The sequence below is a fragment of the Ahaetulla prasina genome, chromosome 8 (genome assembly GCF_028640845.1).
Source record: "Ahaetulla prasina isolate Xishuangbanna chromosome 8, ASM2864084v1, whole genome shotgun sequence".
Taxonomy (NCBI): domain Eukaryota; kingdom Metazoa; phylum Chordata; class Lepidosauria; order Squamata; family Colubridae; genus Ahaetulla; species Ahaetulla prasina.
This window is the reverse complement of record NC_080546.1, coordinates 79804305-79821280: the sequence shown is the minus strand read 5'-3', so window position 1 is coordinate 79821280 and position 16976 is coordinate 79804305. Positions and strand designations below refer to the sequence as shown.

The 16976-nt window shown below is 42.3% G+C and overlaps 1 protein-coding gene across 2 annotated transcripts in view; it reads right to left on the bottom strand.

Annotated features, from left to right (window-relative positions):
- SCFD2 (sec1 family domain containing 2) overlaps positions 1–16748 on the bottom strand; it is a 236762-nt gene extending 220014 nt beyond the window's left edge. The window contains exons 1-2 of one of the 2 annotated variants that reach the window (XM_058192242.1): positions 15231–16748; positions 10076–10244 (exon numbers count right to left, since the gene is read on the bottom strand). In XM_058192242.1, coding sequence (XP_058048225.1) covers positions 10076–10244; positions 15231–16080 — 1019 coding nt within the window. In that variant the 5' untranslated portion in view covers positions 16081–16748. The remainder of the gene's footprint in view (positions 1–10075; positions 10245–15230) is intronic. The other variant, XM_058192241.1, reaches the window with a different exon arrangement.
- Between the last annotated feature and the right edge of the window lie 228 nt (positions 16749–16976).

Below are 16976 nucleotides of genomic sequence, written 5' to 3'. Positions count from 1 at the left end.
CGCTTACGACCTTTCCAGCATCCCTATGGTCATGTGATCAAAATTCAGAAGTTTGGCAACCGGTTCGCATTTATGACCACTGCTGGGTGATGGGAACTGCTTTTGCGACCTGCTGAACAAGCAACGTCAACGGGAAAGCAAAGATTCACTTAACAACTGAGTTACTAACTTATTAACTGCAGTGATTCACTGAACAACTGAGGCAAGAAAGGTCCGCAAAATTCACTTAACAGCAGAAATTTTGGGCTCAATTGTGGTCGTACGTACGTCTGTATTAGGATATACTCGTTTTCTTTATTTGCAGGGTGTTGTTGTTCTCAGTAGATGGCAGCATTCCCCAATGAACACACAATTCGCTCTCCATCTTGTGCCTGTTTATATTCTGTGCAAGCAGCGCTTCAGGATCCTTTGTTCCTCTTTTACAGGAGATAGAAGACTTAAAAGGCATGGGAGTGACCAAAATTGTGGAAACCTTTTGGGAAAAGTGTATTTTTGACGGTTGATGGCTAATAACACCATTATTATTTTTGGGGGGAGTTTCAAGATAATCCTATTCCACTGCTGGAATGGCTTGGGAATAGCCCAGACCTTAACCCAATTAAAAAATCTATGGAGCCAACTAAAGAAACTTGTTAGTCAGAAGCAACCCAACAATAAAACCCAGTTAATAGAAGCAATCATTCAATCTTTGTTTCACATGATAACAGCTGCAGAACTAAAAGACTTGGTTCACTCCATGGGAAGACAGTTGTAAGGCCCTAATTCATGCTAAAGGTTACCCAACTAAGTATTCACTGACACGACTATATTTTTTTTATATCTAGTTTTTTCTCTGGTGATCATTTTTGTATATCTCATTTTTTCTATGTGTTTGACTTTTCTTATTTATACTGTTACTGCTATTCTAATAGTAAACCCTTCATAAAAGTTATTGCGTTATATTCTTGATTAAATTATCTTTCCATTGATATATAATTTTGTGGTACTGCTCCAAAAAAAGGGGTGTTATTAGCTAGTTTTAGAAAATACACGATGTCGTGTCCCACTCCTCCGCTGACAGCCGGGTCAGGGAAATCCGAATCAGGCGTGCCTCTGCAGCTCTGCCAAAGTCCTAGCAAAGTCCTCAAGGCAGGCAGGAGACCAGAAAGTGACTTCAGCAACATATGTTCGACTTTGCCTAACTCAAGAGAATGCCAGAAAGCAGATCCTTTATATAGGCCATAGGGTGTGGCTCCATGACTCAGCACTTATCCAGGCCTGCCCCCCCTTCCTTCTGACGCCGCCGCCTATCAATTCTTCTGAAGCAAGGGTCACTCCAGTCGGCAGCTGTTGGTAATTGACCTCCCTCAGGCTCACATGCTGTGGGGGAGGGGGAGGGGTCTAGTTGCTCCATTTGCCTGGGCATGGAGCCAGGGCTGGGGCCGGGAGGTGCTTCCTCCTCCTCAGCCTGCCTGGGCATGGAGCCAGGGCTGGGGCCGGGAGGTGCTTCCTCCTCCTCAGCCTGCCTGGGAATGGAGCCAGGGCTGGGGCCGGGAGGCATATTAGGACATTCCTCAGCGTTCAGAAGCAGATAAGAAGGCCCCGGCTGCGGTGAGAGCGGGCAAGACACAACACACTTTTCCCAAAAGGTTTCCATAGTTTTGGCCGCTACTGTATGTTATGTAGGGCAGTCCAATACTGCTTTGTCAGCAAAATAGAACGAATGGATAAAAAGAACAAGCAAAGTGTGGAGGTGAGTAGCTCTCTATCCCAGGTGTAATCCGCAAATAGTAGTAAAAGCCTGCCTATATGTTGCATTTCTCTTAATATTTTGCTTGTTCGTTGTGGCAAGTTGGCAAAGGGTAATGCTGGAGGAGAGTAAAGTTTGCTAAATCAGAAGCAGAAGAGCTAGATCAGTGGTAGTCAACCTGGTCCCTACCGCCCACTAGTGGGCGTTCCAGCTTTCATGGTGGGCGGTAAGGGTTTTGTCCGATACTGAAGCACTTTCCTTTTTTTTAATTTAATTGACTTTTTAAAAAAAATCTTAGCATTATTTAAAAACATTCCCATTAAGTTTTCATAAAATTCCCCGTGACAATTTAAATTTCTGAAAATATACTATTTGTATCGCTCGTGTATAAGTTTAGTTCATGTTACGTAAGTGAAACTAAATGGCGCTATAGTGCGACTGCAAACAAAAGAGCCTCGTCCCAGAATAACTCGCGCATCTCCCTCCACATCACCCAGCTGTAACAGACAAGCAGAGCTGGTAGCCGGTGCCCTCCCCCCACCAACCTAGTTTATAAATCACCATTACTGTGGAACCGATGGGCGGTTAGAAAATTTTATTACTAACAGAGATACAAAAGTGGGCGGTAGGTATAAAAAGGTTGACTACCTGTTGTGTCTCGTCCAATCTCACCTCAGCCGGGGTCTTCTTATCTGCTTCCGAACACGGAAGAAGAAATACCTCCAGCCCCCAGCCCTGGCTCCATGCCCAGACAGGCTGAAGAAGAAGAAATACCTCCAGCCCCCAGCTCTGGCTCCATGCCCAGGCAAACGGAGCAACTAGACCCCTCCCCCTCCTCCACAACATGTGAGCCTGAGGAAGGTTTATTACCAACAGCTGCCGACTGGAGTGACCCTCATGTCAGAAGACTTGATAGGCGGAGGCAACAGAAGGAAGGGAGGGGCAGGCCTGGATAAGTGCTGAGTCATGGAGCCACACCCCATGGCCTATATAAAGGACCTGCTTTCTGGCAGTCTCTGAGTCAGGCAAAGTCTAAACATATCTTGCTGAAGTCACTTTCTGGTCTCCTGCCTGCCTTGAGGACTTTGCTAGGACTTTGGCAGAGCTGCAGAGGCACACCTGATTCGGATTTCCCTGACCTGGCCGTCAGCGGAGGAGTGGGACACGACACTACCTCTGAGCTAGAACATAACATCTGAAAACTCACCACAGATTCTAACTGTAAAAGTAGATCTGGCCTTTGTATTGCTTGGTATTGGCCAGTGATGGCAAACCTTTTGGGCACCGCATGTGCGTCTGGGCCGCAAACTGGAAGAGGAGCTGCATGCGCACACCCGAAAATGAACTTCCGTTTTCAGTTACTGAACTGCCGGTTTCAGCCAGCTACTCTTCCGGGTTTCTGGAGTGTATGCACACATGACGATCAGCTGGCGGCCACGCATGCTCACTCAGGAAAATGGAAAACCAGCTCTTCCAGTTTCCGGCACTGCCTCCTGCAAAAAGGCCAGCTGATCATCATGCACGCATGCGCGCCAGAAACCCGGAAGAGGAACAGGCGACGCTGCGTGTGCCAGGCGACATGGCTCCAGCTTGCCACTTTGGCCAAGCGTGCCATAGGTTCGCCATCCCGGGTATATGCATATACATAAAAAGTAGATGCAAGTAACTGTGGAGACTGAAGAAGAGAACTGTCCGCCAAGCAACTTAGTGTTGCATTCTGTCCCTAACCATCTTGAGGCAGACTAAAATAAGATCTTGGAGTTCACTAACTTTATAGGGTGCCACATGTTGACCATCTGTGAACAATGGAGCGTGGGACTCACAAACAAGGCAAACAGAACAATAGCTAAGTTCAGGAGAAGGACATGCACCACGTGGAACTGTAACATGGTAGGTTCGTTTTTGGCTTTAGCACGGTCTTCCACATTTTGTATTTTGGAAGAGACCACCATGTAGGATACATTGTCAATTTTGCTAGAGGTAAAATTTCCCCTGTCAATCATGTCCAACTTTGCTCATCTCTGTCTCTTGGCCAAGGGAGCCAGTGTTGTCTGAAGACAATTCCCACGGTGATGTGGCCAAGATGGCTATTCACCAAAGGCGCACAGGATGCTGCTACCTTCCCACTGAAGTGGTACCTATTAATCTACTTGCATCTCCATGCTTTCAAACCGCTAGAGGCCAGGAACAGGAGCTCACCCCATTGCACGGACCTTGGGTCTTGAACCCGGGCTATCAACTCTCCAGCTGACAAGGTCAGCGTCTTTAACCACTGAGCCATCACACCCCTCTCAATTTTGCTACCATCCTACTCTTTCACAGCTACCGTATTAGTCGCTACAACCCCTACAAACAACACTGTTTACTGAAGCCAGGGCTACAAACTGTTCTATCTAAAGAAAAAGGCATTTTAAAATAGTTTTTCAAACAAACCGAGTCTGCTTGCAGAACAGTGCAACAGTAATTTTAATTACTGTTAGAAATGTAACAATATTCTTGTCTTATTTGTTTTTTGGTCATCTTAACAGTCCAATATCGTTGAAAACACTCAGCACTTTTCTGGGTTTAAGGAAAGATTCTGGTTTATATCACTATTCTAATCATAAATATTCATCCAGCTTATTTTTATTTATTTCTTTATATAAGTAATTCCAGATGTTTTAGATAGAAATCAGTTTTTTAAAAAGTTAAAATGTATTAAGTGGTCGAAAAGAAGCCACCGTTATTGGCTATGGTCATGGGGGGGGAAAAAGTACAATATGGTTTAACGTATCAGGACATAGTAAAAATCATCTGGTCTTTAGCAGTTCTTAAAAGTAGATAAATACAATCTCAGATGAATAGCAACCGCTGACATACCCTGTTTCCCCCAAAATAAGACATCCCCTGATAATAAGCACAATCGGGCTTTTGAGTGCATGGTAATAAGGCCAAGCGCTTATTTTAGGGTTCAAAAAAATAGAAGACAGGGACTTATTTTCGGGGAAACATGGTATTACACTATGTCATCATTTATTTTACAATAAATTGCATCCTGGATCCTCTCTACATGTAGTCCTCACTTAACAGAATAGAATAGAATAGAATTTTATTGGCCAAGTGTGATTGGACACACAAGGAATTTGTCTTGGTGCATATGCTCTCAGTGTACATAAAAGAAAAGATACGTTCATCAAGGTACAACATTTACAACACAATTGATGATCAATATATCAATATAAATCATAAGGATTGCCAGCAACAAGTTATAGTCATACAGTCCTAAGTGGAAGGAGATGGGTGATGGGAACTATGAAACGATTAATAGTAGTGCAGATTCAGTAAATAGTCTGACAGTGTTGAGGGAATTATTTGTTTAGCAGAGTGATGGCCTTCGGGAAAAAACTGTTCTTGTGTCTAGTTGTTCTGGTGTGCAGTGCTCTATAGCGTCGTTTTGAGGGTAGGAGTTGAAACAGTTTATGTCCAGGATGTGAGGGATCTGCAAATATTTTCACGGCCCTCTTCTTGATTCGTGCAGTATACAGGTCTTCAATGGAAGGCAAGTTGGTAGCAATTATTTTTTCTGCAGTTCTAATTATCCTCTGAAGTCTGTGTTTTTCTTGTTGGGTTGCAGAACCGAACCAGACAGTTATAGAGGTGCAAATGACAGACTCAATAATTCCTCTGTAGAGGAATTCCATTCCATTCCGATGTATAGATTGTATTTATCCTAAATTGGCTAAAATACATAAAGGAACCCCAAATAGTAATTGGAAATGCAACACTCAAATGGGAACCTTTTATCACTTTTGATCAACTTGTAAAAGGGCTAAAAACAATACCAGAGGGAAACTAATAATATAATTCCCCCCAAAATTTGAAAATTAATGTACAATTTAGACTGGAAACTTTTTTGGTAGGATTGATGGATAAAACAGTGGGAAAATCACCGAATGCTTTATCGTTATGTATGATACGAGCAGCAGAATGTCAATAGGCTCAGTGTTAGAAAGATCCTACAATATCCAAAAAAGAAAATGGTTAATAAAGATGACAAAACTGGAAATGATAGCCAAGTTAGTGGGTCCCCCTGTGAGAGCAAAATAACTGAAGAAACTCATCAGTAATTGGAAGCTCTTTGTAGACTTTTGGTAGCAGATGAAGAAAAATCAAATTCTGACATATGTTTATTATTGTTAAAATTTAAAAAGGGGAATTTAAAAAAAATTCTTTTGGGGGAAATGGAAATTTTTATTATAATATTTCAGTATTCTCTGTATTCTTGGAAGAAGTTATTCTTTGTATATATTTGTGTTTTTCTTTCCTTTTTTAAAATACATTTTCATAGTTCCATCCCTGTTCTCTTTTAACTCAACCATTTGTTGCAATTGTTAATGTTTTTACTGTATGCTTTGTAAAATGTAATAAAATTATTGAAACGAAGGAATTAAGAGAAGGCTACTCATTGAAGCAAAGTACATTCTTGTTTAAATTTCAAGTGCATTTTAACAATCCTATGTAATCAGACGACTGCAACTAAGCATTGAGCAAATAATTTCAAATTAATATCTGAACTTTATCTGCATTAATATCTGCACCTCTATAACTGTCTGATTTGGTTCTGCAACCCAACAAGAAAAGACAGAGACTTCACAGGATAATCAGAACTGCAGAAAAAATAATGGCTACCAACCTGCCTTCCATTGAGGACCTGTATACTGCACAAGTCAAAAAGAGGGCTGTGAAAATATTTACAGACCCCTCACATCCTGGACATAAACTGTTTCAACTCCTACCCTCAAAATGATGCTACAGAGCACTGCACACCAGAACAACTAGACACAAGAACAGTTTTTTCCTGAAAGCCATCACTCTGCTAAACAAATAATTCCCTCAACACTGTCAAACTATTTAGTAAGTCCGCATTACTATTAATCTTCTCGTCGTTCCCATCGCCCATCTCCTCACATTTATGACTGTATGACTGTAACTTTGTTGCTTGTATCCTTACGATTTATATTGGTATTGTTTCCTGATTGCTTATTTGTACCCTATGAGTATCATTAAGTGTTGTACCTTAGGATTCTTGATGAACGTATCTTTTCTTTTATGTACACTGAGAGCATATGCACCAAGATGAATTCCTTGTGTGTCCAATCACACTTGGCCAATAAAAAAAAAATCTATTCTATTCTATTCTATTCTATTCAACTTTAATTTGCTGATCTTATGAATCCTTACATACTCTTGGTCTTCTTTACTATTTTGGATTTCTTTAGTTCTTCTACCAGTGCCATCTTTTTTGTTAACAACCATACCCAACTTTGTAGATTTCACACAAGTTGAGCTACAAGTCATATCAACTGCAGCCAGAATATTCACTGATTAAAAATTATAGGCATTATATGGTCTGACAGATCAGAAGGCTATCTGGTGAGAAAAGCTTGTTCCTCCTTCAAAAACCTTTGCTTGGCTCTCGTTTCCTCGGCCTGCTGCTTCTTCAGAGCCATTTTTTCCTTCCCTATCTTTTTCCCACCCGTTCTTTGACATCCGCTTTTCTCTTTTGATCTTAGACTGTAGCAGCTTCCTACTTAACCTGCCTCTGTTATGATTTTAAGGCAATTCAGCTAATTCCTATCTGCATTTTCCTCTCCTGAGGGAAGAGAAATTGCCGAATTCTGTAGCACGATACTGGACGATTTTGTCATAGATCAGGGATGTCAAACACGATTTCATTGAGGGCCGTGTCAGGATTGTGTTTGACCTCGGGGGGGGGGAGCCGGGGGGGGGGTGCTGGCCGGGTGTATATGGCCAGCATGTGGCTTGTGTTGGGGGGCGCCTGTAGTGGCCCAAGCACTCTGCCAGCGAAAATGGGCATCCAAACTCTGTTTTCGGCTTGGACAGACTCCTGCAACCCTCTATCAGAGAAAATGGAGCTGGGGGTGGGGGAACTGATGGTCCTGAGCTCCATTTTTGCTGGCAGAGGCACCGCAGGCCGATCCTTTGCTATTTCCAGGGCAGTCCCGTGGGCCAGATCTAAGCACCCCGCGGGCTGGATCTGTCCCCCGGGCCTTGAGTTTGACACCCCTGTCATAGATGCAAAGGCACTGCCAATCAAAACTAGCCTTATGTTTGGTATGACTTCTTGAGGGCACAGCATTTGAGGATCTAGCATTAAAATAAAGGTTGTCGCAGGAAGCAGACCAAATTATTCACCATCATTACAGAGCTGTGGTAGCGCAGTGGTTAGAATGCAGCATTGCACGCTAATTCTGCTGAGTGCCAGAAGTTCAATCCTAACCGGCTCAAGGTTGACTCAGCCTTCCATCCTTCCGAGGTAGGTAATATGAGGACCCAGATTGTTGGGGGCAACAGGCTGACTCTGTAAAATGCTTAGAATGGGCTGTAAAACACTGAAGCAGCATATAAGTTTAAGTGCTATTGCTAAGTGCTATCATTCAAACTCTGATCCAGTTATTAGAAAGACACTGCAGATGAGATCAATTATTCCAGTCAGTCTGAACAGACACTGTTCTCACAAATTCATATCATCATCTCATCTGATGCTTGCATTTGGCTGAGATTGCTCTTTCTTCAACCTTTCTCTTTGAATAATAAAAAGCAAAAAGTATCACAGTGTTGTGGTCCGCCAGCAGCCTGCAGAGCTGGCAATGGAGTCAGACAGCAATGAAGCTGAGGAAGAACATGGGCCAGTCCTGGAGGCTGGGGAAGGCCCAGATGAGGGCTCTGCGTTGGAGGCAGAAGGAGGGCCAGGGCCATCGGGGAGTGATGTGAGGACTCCAGAGCCTCCAAGCAGTGAGGCAGAGTTACAGGAGTAGCCTGTTCCTAATGCACGCATGAGAAGAGCTGCCAGAAGGCAAGAGCAGCTCAAGCAAAGAGGACGACTCGGCAGTAGGGCCAAGAGATGACTGGCCCCTCCCATAAGGCTTAAAAGACCAGCAATGGCGTTTGGGCTCTTTGCTGGAAAACAACGTTGATAGCTTTGTCTTGTGGCATTTGTTTCGTCTTCTGAACTTTTGCCAAGAAAGGCCTTTGGCAGTTTGCCTAATTGGACCAAGGTTGGTGATAGAATGGTGATGGAATTTGTGTTGGGAGCAATTTGCTTCAATTTAGTTGGGCTACGTTGAGAATGAGTTAATTCTTAGCTGTTCTAATAAAGTTTGTTTGTTTTTACACTGACCGAGTTTCCTACTACCTACTTGGGCCTGGATCACAACAACAGTGAGCATGATTTCAGCTATAGGATTCTTCCAAGCCTATTTACAGAACTATGGAACCTTGTGTGCAGAGTGGTAAAACTGCTTACACTCTAATAAGCAAAGGGTTAAACTCCTCCTTATAAGGAGGTAAGGGAGAAAGTTAACAGAACAAGGGAGAAATATGAAGAGCTAACATGAATTAGTCTACTTTTGGATTGTTCGCTTGTGGTATCTCAAGAACTATTTCCCACAGCAACGTTCAAATTATTACACAATCAATCCCATACTTGATCCATGATAAACAAGAAATCTCTAGCAAGCAAATGCATAAAGTACAGTCAAAATCACAAAGCAGATGCATGCACGCATGAGGTTTCCATTAGCAAGGGAATCTGCATACAAAATTTATTTCTACAACATAAAATGCATATAAAACTTATTTTTGCAATAAAAGAATTGTGAGTCAAAGTTAACTTCCAATTACTACGTTTTCCCGAAAATAAGACCCTGTCTTATATTTTTTTGAACTCCGAAATAAGTGCTTGGCCTTATTTTTGGGGAGGTCTTATTATGTTGGGGTGCGTGGAGCAAAACGAGGCTCCTCTTGCCATCTTACCTGATTTCCAGCTCTGTCTCCCTAATCCTAACCAGAGGAAACGGTGGGGACCGGCTGCGTCGGTGTTTAAATATTTTTGGGGAGGGCTTTTTTTTTTTTTTTTTAATTTATATCCCGCCCTTCTCCGAAGACTCAGGGTGGCTTACATTGTGTAAGGCAATAGTCTCATCCTATTTGTATATTTATATACAAAGTCAACTTATTGCCCCCCCCCAACAATCTGGGTCCTCATTTTACCTACCTTATAAAGGATGGAAGGCTGAGTCAACCTTGGGCCTGGTGGGACTCGAGCCTGCAGTAATTGTAACTGCAGGCAGCTGTGTGTTAATAACAGGCTACATTAGCCTGGTGAGCCACTTTCCAGCCCCGGCTTATTTTCGGGGAGGGCTTATTTTAGCGCATGCGCTCAAAAGCTCGTTTGGGCTTATTATCCGGAAAGGTCTTATTTTCAGGGAAACACTGTATATCCTCACAACCATCCCCTCTCCTCCATTCCCGACCCCACTCCACATTTCCAACAGAGGTACTCACGTTGGTTGTGCCAAGCAGCCGGGAGCTATAATATTGCAACTTGTCTCATTAGTGTGCAGGCTGGTGAGCTCCATCATATTGACCATCACATCATTTGTATGACCTGGTAACTTGGGAAGTATGGAGAGAATCTTCTCTGCTAAGTTGTCACCGTGATGCCCGACAGCGCCTGGGGAAAAAAAAAAAAAGTCACCCCGATGAAAAGTAATCACATATCTCTCTAGTGTAGTGAAATATTTCCTAAAAATAATCTGATCTCAACTGATGGCAAAGGAAATCCATTTTAAAAATGGCCTTTTAAAAACAAATCCACTGTATCAATAAATAAGAAAAACAGAACAAATAAATCTTAAAAGAAAGAATAAAAGAATTTTGAAAGTTTGGCACAGCTTCTCTTTCTTCCATTTTATATCCCAAGAAAACTGAAATGGGGTTATTTTAATTTCTTGCCCAAGCATTTTACTTTTCAGACTTTAATTACTGTTTCTCTATCTATCTCTATCTAACTAAGCTAAACCAGCTACAGGTACCGGAACAGACTTTTAAGTGGATCACAAGCTTCCTAACAAACAGGAAGCAGCAGGTGAAGCTAAGCAAGATCACATCAAATACCTGTACAATTAGCACAGGGGCCCCCCAAGGCTGTGTGCTCTCCCCACTTCTCTTCTCTCGGTATACCAATGACTGCATCTCCAATGATCCATTTGTTAAGCTACTGAAGTTCGCAGATGACACAACAGTGATTGGTCTCATTCGAGACAATGACGAATCCGCATATAGACGAGAGGTCGAACGACTAGCCTTGTGGTGCAACCAAAACAATCTGGAACTGAACACACTCAAAACCGTAGAAATGGTGGTAGAGTTTAGGAAAAACCCTTCCATACTTCCACCTCTCACAATACTTGACAACACAGTATCAACAGTAGAAACCTTCAAATTTCTGGGTTCTATCATATCGCAAGATCTCAAATGGACAGCTAACATCAAAAACATCATTAAAAAAGGACAACAAAGAATGTTCTTTCTGCGCCAACTCAGTAAGCTCAAACTGCCCAAGGAGCTGCTGATCCAATTCTACAGAGGAATTATTGAGTCTGTCATTTGCACCTCTATAACTGTCTGGTTCGGTTCTGCAACCCAACAAGAAAAACACAGACTTCAGAGGATAATTAGAACTGCAGAAAAAATAATTGCTACCAACTTGCCTTCCATTGAGGACCTGTATACTGCACGAATCAAGAAGAGGGCCGTGAAAATATTTGCAGATCCCTCGCATCCTGGACATAAACTGTTTCAACTCCTACCCTCAAAACGACGCTATAGAGCACTGCATACCAGAACAACTAGACACAAGAACAGTTTTTTCCCGAAGGCCATCACTCATAATAATTCCCTCAACACTGTCAGACTATTTACTGAATCTGCACTACTATTAATCGTTTCATAGTTCCCATCACCAATCTCTTTCCACTTATGACTGTATGACTATAACTTGTTGCTGGCAATCCTTATGATTTATATTGATATATTGATCATCAATTGTGTTGTAAATGTTGTACCTTGATGAACGTATCTTTTCTTTTATGTACACTGAGAGCATATGCACCAAGACAAATTCCTTGTGTGTCCAATCACACTTGGCCAATAAAATTCTATTCTATTCTATTCTCCCATCCAAGGCCAAATTTACTTTCACAATATCAGAGATTGGAGCTGCGTGGCCTGAACAGACCATAGAAATGGAATTTTCTTCCGTTTCATTTACTGATGAATTTAATTGATTTATTTATGAATTAGATAATGGATATTCACATTTAACTGTTTTAATAGTTTTGTGGGGAGCTTTTTTGTACTTGATATTAACTGTGTATGCCATCTAGAGTCCAGCAGGTATCAAATAAATGTTTAGAACCAAATATAAGTTGAAATAGAACAGAGTAGAGTAGAGTAGAGTAGAGTAGAGTAGAGTAGAGTAGAGTAGAGTAGAGTAGAGTAGAATAGAATAGAATAGAATAGAATAGAATAGAATAGAATAGAATAGATTAGATTTTTTTATTGGCCAAGTGTGATTGGACACACAAGGAATTTGTCTTGGTGCATATGCTCTCAGTGTACTAAAAGAAAAGATACCTTCATCAAGGTACAACACTTAAAACATTTAATGATAATAATAGGGTACAAATTTAACACTTAATGATACAACACTTAATGATAGTCATAGGGTACAAAGAAGCAATCAGGAAACAATATCAATATAAATTGTAAGGATACAAGCAACAAAGTTACAGTCATGCAGTCATAAGTGGAAGGAGATGGGTGATGGGAACGATGGGAAGATTAAGAGTAGTGGAGACTTAGTAAATAGTTTGACATTGTGGAGGGAATTATTTGTTTAGCAGAGTGATGGCATTCAGGAAGAAACTGTCCTTGTGTCTAGTTGTTCTGGTGTGCAGTGCTCTATAGTGTCGTTTTGAGGGTAGGAGTTGAAACAGTTTATGTCCAGGATCCGAGGGGGTCTGTAGATATTTCCACAGCCCTCTTTTTACTTTCTCGGAGTACATAAAAGAAAAGATACATTCATCAAGAATCCTAAGGTACAACACTTAATGATAGTCATAGGGTACAAATAAGCAATCAAATCATATTAGGAAACAGTCAATATAAATCGTAAGGATACCAGCAAAAAGGTTAGTCATACAGTCATAAGTGGGAGGAGATGGGCGATAGAAATGATGACAAGATTAATAGTGGTGCAGACTTAGTAAATAGTTTGACAGTGTTGAGGCAATTATTTGTTTAGCAGAGTGATGGCGTTTGGGGAAAAAACATTCTTAATGGCAACAAATTAGTGCTGGACAAACATTTGATTACTTAGGGATAATATATTCCATTCATCTGGTTGGAGAAATGTTGATTTAGATTAAGAGCAATGGTTATTTTAACCTTTTTCTATACTAAGGGAAGATATTCATTCCTTACTTTACTCAAATTATTTGAGGCAAGACTAAGGCCTGGTTATTATACGATAGGCAAATAAGTTCCAACTTTTGTTTTCAGAGAGGGAGCGATCAAAATTGTTGAGACCATTTTGCAAGCTACCAAATTTATTTATTTAGAAAATGAACATACAAGCACGCAACTTAAATCAGTAACTCCGGGCAATTACAAGGAACCCCAAAACCAATTAAAAATAAAACAACAGAAATGTACAATTAGAGGCAATCATGATAGAATACAAGAGCTAAGACCCATCACAAACTACTCACAGTCCCCAAAACATTCATATCAGACTCCACTAGTAGCCTGGATCTAATGTTTGAGGTTCATGCCTCCCTCATTTGGAAGCCAACAGAGTCAGCGATATCTAAGTATGATTCTAATGGAGTCATAAGACTGGATGCCCAGATTAGATACAATTTTTATTACTTGTTGGAAATGATGTTTAGTACAACCTGCCTGGTTGCCCTGTTAAGAGAATATCTCTTCTTCATGGAATGAAAACATTAAAGATGCACATTTATTAATTTTTATCCCATCTTTCAATTTTTTTAAAATAACTCAAAATGGTAAATAGAATAGAATAGAATAGAATAGAATAGAATAGAATAGAATTTTTATTGGTCAAGTGTGATTGGACACACAAGGAATTTGTCTTGGTGCATATGCTCTCAGTGTACATAAAAGAAAAGATACCTTCATCAAGGTACAACACTTAGAACACTTAATGATGGTCATAGGATACAAATTTAACACTTAATGATACAACACTTAATGATAGTCATAGGCTACAAATAAGCAATCAGGAAACAATCAATATCAATATAAATCATAAGGATTACCAGCAACAAAGTTACAGTCATACATACTGAACATACTGAATAATCCTTCCTCCTATTTTCCCGCAACAACAACCCTGTGAGGTGGGTTGGGCTGAGAGTGACTGGCCCAAAGTGACACAGACAACTTTGATGTCTAAGGTGGAACTAGCATTCAGTCTTCCAGTTTCTAATCTGGTGCCTTCATCACTAGACTTGGATGTTTATGATTGTTGGAATACAGAAAACTAGAAACCTTCTGAAACAAAAAATTCCGGATATAAAGTAGCAGCAACTGATGTGTACAAATCCAAGGTAATTGAACTTGTCAGAGTACTCCTATAGTACCTCTTCAGCTGACAACTGCCAGAAATCAGAGCATTTTCTTTAGGCTAGTTTGAAATATTAAGTTTCAGCTGCTATTGGCAATAGATGTCATAAGAATATTTCTGCCTTTGTGGGTCTCATGCAAGGGAAGTTCTAGTCCATGTTTCATTATTCTTCAGCCTCCTTAATTACACTTCTTCTAAAAATAGCAATAAAGACTTTACAGCGCTCTGTAAGCAGTTTACAGAATCAGCATTTTACTGACTTTAGAAGGATGGAAGGCTGAGTCAATCTTGAGTCAGAATCGAACTCTGGGCAGAGGGCAGTTAGCTGGCAGTACAGGTAGTCCTCGACTTACAACAGTTCATTTAGTGACCGTTCGAAGTTACAACGCACTGAAAATAATGACTGATGACCATTTTTCATACCTATGACCGTTGCGGCATCCCTATGGTGGTTTACGGCTTGACAACTGACTCATCTTTATAATGGTTGAATGGTCACTAAATGAACTGTTGTAAGTCGAGGACTACCTATATGGTCTGGGATGCTACACATCCTCTCAGTGACTGGTTTTCTTTGTCCTCTTCTGTGGCTTTGCAGTATCCGAAGCAGAACCACTAGATTCTGTAATAGCTTTATACCATAGAATATCAATCTTGTTAACTCTCAAAACTCCCTTTTTTCTGCTATGTATTCTAGATGGTCTGTGATTAATACGTGTGTGTGCATGTACATATGTATAGCATGTATGTATGTATGTATATGTATATGTTCCCGCATGAGTATATTTATATTTGGAGAGCAGGTATCAGAATTTCATTTTTTAATGTGTGCCAATGTGCTCGCAGAAAAAAAGTGACAGTAAAGGCTATCTTATCATATTATGATGTCTTTACTTTTAAAATGATTCTAACCTTTTTTAAAAAAAGAAATCCTAAGTCGTATCAAAATACCATAATTCCCGCATCAGCTTGACAGTACCTTTAAATAAACATCTGGGTTCTTACCTGTCAAATCTAAAGTCCGATCCACAAAAACGATAGCAGCTTTATTTTGTGCATTTTTCCTCCTGATCTTAGCCTGGGAATAATTTGCCAGATCCCCTGCAATAATCTTGCTCAGCGGTCCAATGGCAAAACATTCCTCCCGAATGCTAAGATACTCCAATAAGATATGGAGATCCGACACCAGGGATCTGATGGCAAGCTGCAACTCGGAAGGCAGGGAGAAGAAATCCACATCACTCAGGTGGCTGATTTTTTTCTTCTCTGGTCGCGCACTATTGATCCGCGCCAAATCCTCCGCCATCAAAGGGAAAAGCGTGGAAAAGGCCGGCATCACAAAGAGGTGGGGTAAGAGAGGGGCCAGAAACAAAGCAGCGTGGTACACCTCTGCCGTGTAGTTCATGTTGCCCATCCATTGGCAAAGCTTCTCTTCGAACTGTTCGAAGACCACCAGGTTGGAGCTTTCGGTCTCGGCGCCGGGGGGAGTGTTGTACGCTTGCAAGTGCACTGTGTGGTTGACCCCTGTGAAAACCACACAGTACTGGAAGTTGCTGAGGCTGACGATGTCCCGAATGACGTCCACGGCCCGGCCTTTCAAGACGGTGCTGACCACGAAGACAGCTTTAGGTTGCTCCGCCTGCCCGGATTCAAAGCTGGAGAACTCCTTGACGTTCTGGGCTCCGGCTTGCAAGAGCCCGTCGATGCCACCGCACGCCCAGTGAAGGCTTTCCGCGCAAGCCGAGTCCATGAACACGATGGCGCGCTTCACCTTGGCGAACACCGGTTCCCAAGCTCGCCGGCAGAAAGCAGGCACCCCGGCTGGGGGTTGAGGAGGGACGGTGGCGGCGCACATCGTCCTGCCCAGATATTTGGGGGAAAAAAAACCCTTTCAATGGAAGCTGTCCAACCAGGGGTGAAATCCAGCAGGTTCTGGAGAACCTGCAGCGGAAAATTTGAGAAGTTTGGAGAACTGGAAAATACCACCTCTGGCTGGTCTCAGAGTGGGGTGGGAATGGAGATTTTGCAGTACCCCTGGAGTCGGGTGGGAATGGAGATTTTGCAGGATCCTTCCTCCAGGAGTGGAGTGGGAATGGAGATTTTGCAGTACCCCTGGAGTGGGGTGGGAATGGGGATTTTGCAGGATCTTTCCCCCAGGAGTGGGGTGGGAATGGGGATTTTGCAGTATCCTTCCCCTGCCACGCCCACCAAGCCACACCACGCCCACTAAGCCACGCCCAGAGAACCGGTAATAAAACAATTGGGATTTCCGCACTGAGTCCAACCGTCTGTCCCAGGGAAAGCGGCCACCACCTGTGGGCTAGCAAGCGAGGCGATCAGCAAGGCAAAGAAGCCCTTTGGCCTCCATGGTTTGGGAAACCGGGCCGAGATTAGCGGATAGAAAGAGACCCGGGATCCCCTCTAAGTCTCGGGATCAGGAAGAGATCGCAGCCCGGAGAGCCACGGCATCACACCGGCCGCAACACCCACCCATGCCTCTCTGCAAGGCGGGCGCGGAGCGATGACGTCGCTGCGGTGGGCCTCCTCCTCCTCCTCCTCCTCCCCCCCCCCACGCTGATTGGCTGTTCAAGGGTGAGCCGAGGACTCTGAAGTTGGGAGCCCGGAAAGTTAACCCTTTAGTCCGCGGAGAGAAGGGAGGAAGGTATCATCAGTGCTTGGAACACTTTACCTGACTCTGTGGTCTCTTCCCATAATCCCAAAAGCTTTATCCAAAAACTTTCTACTATTGAC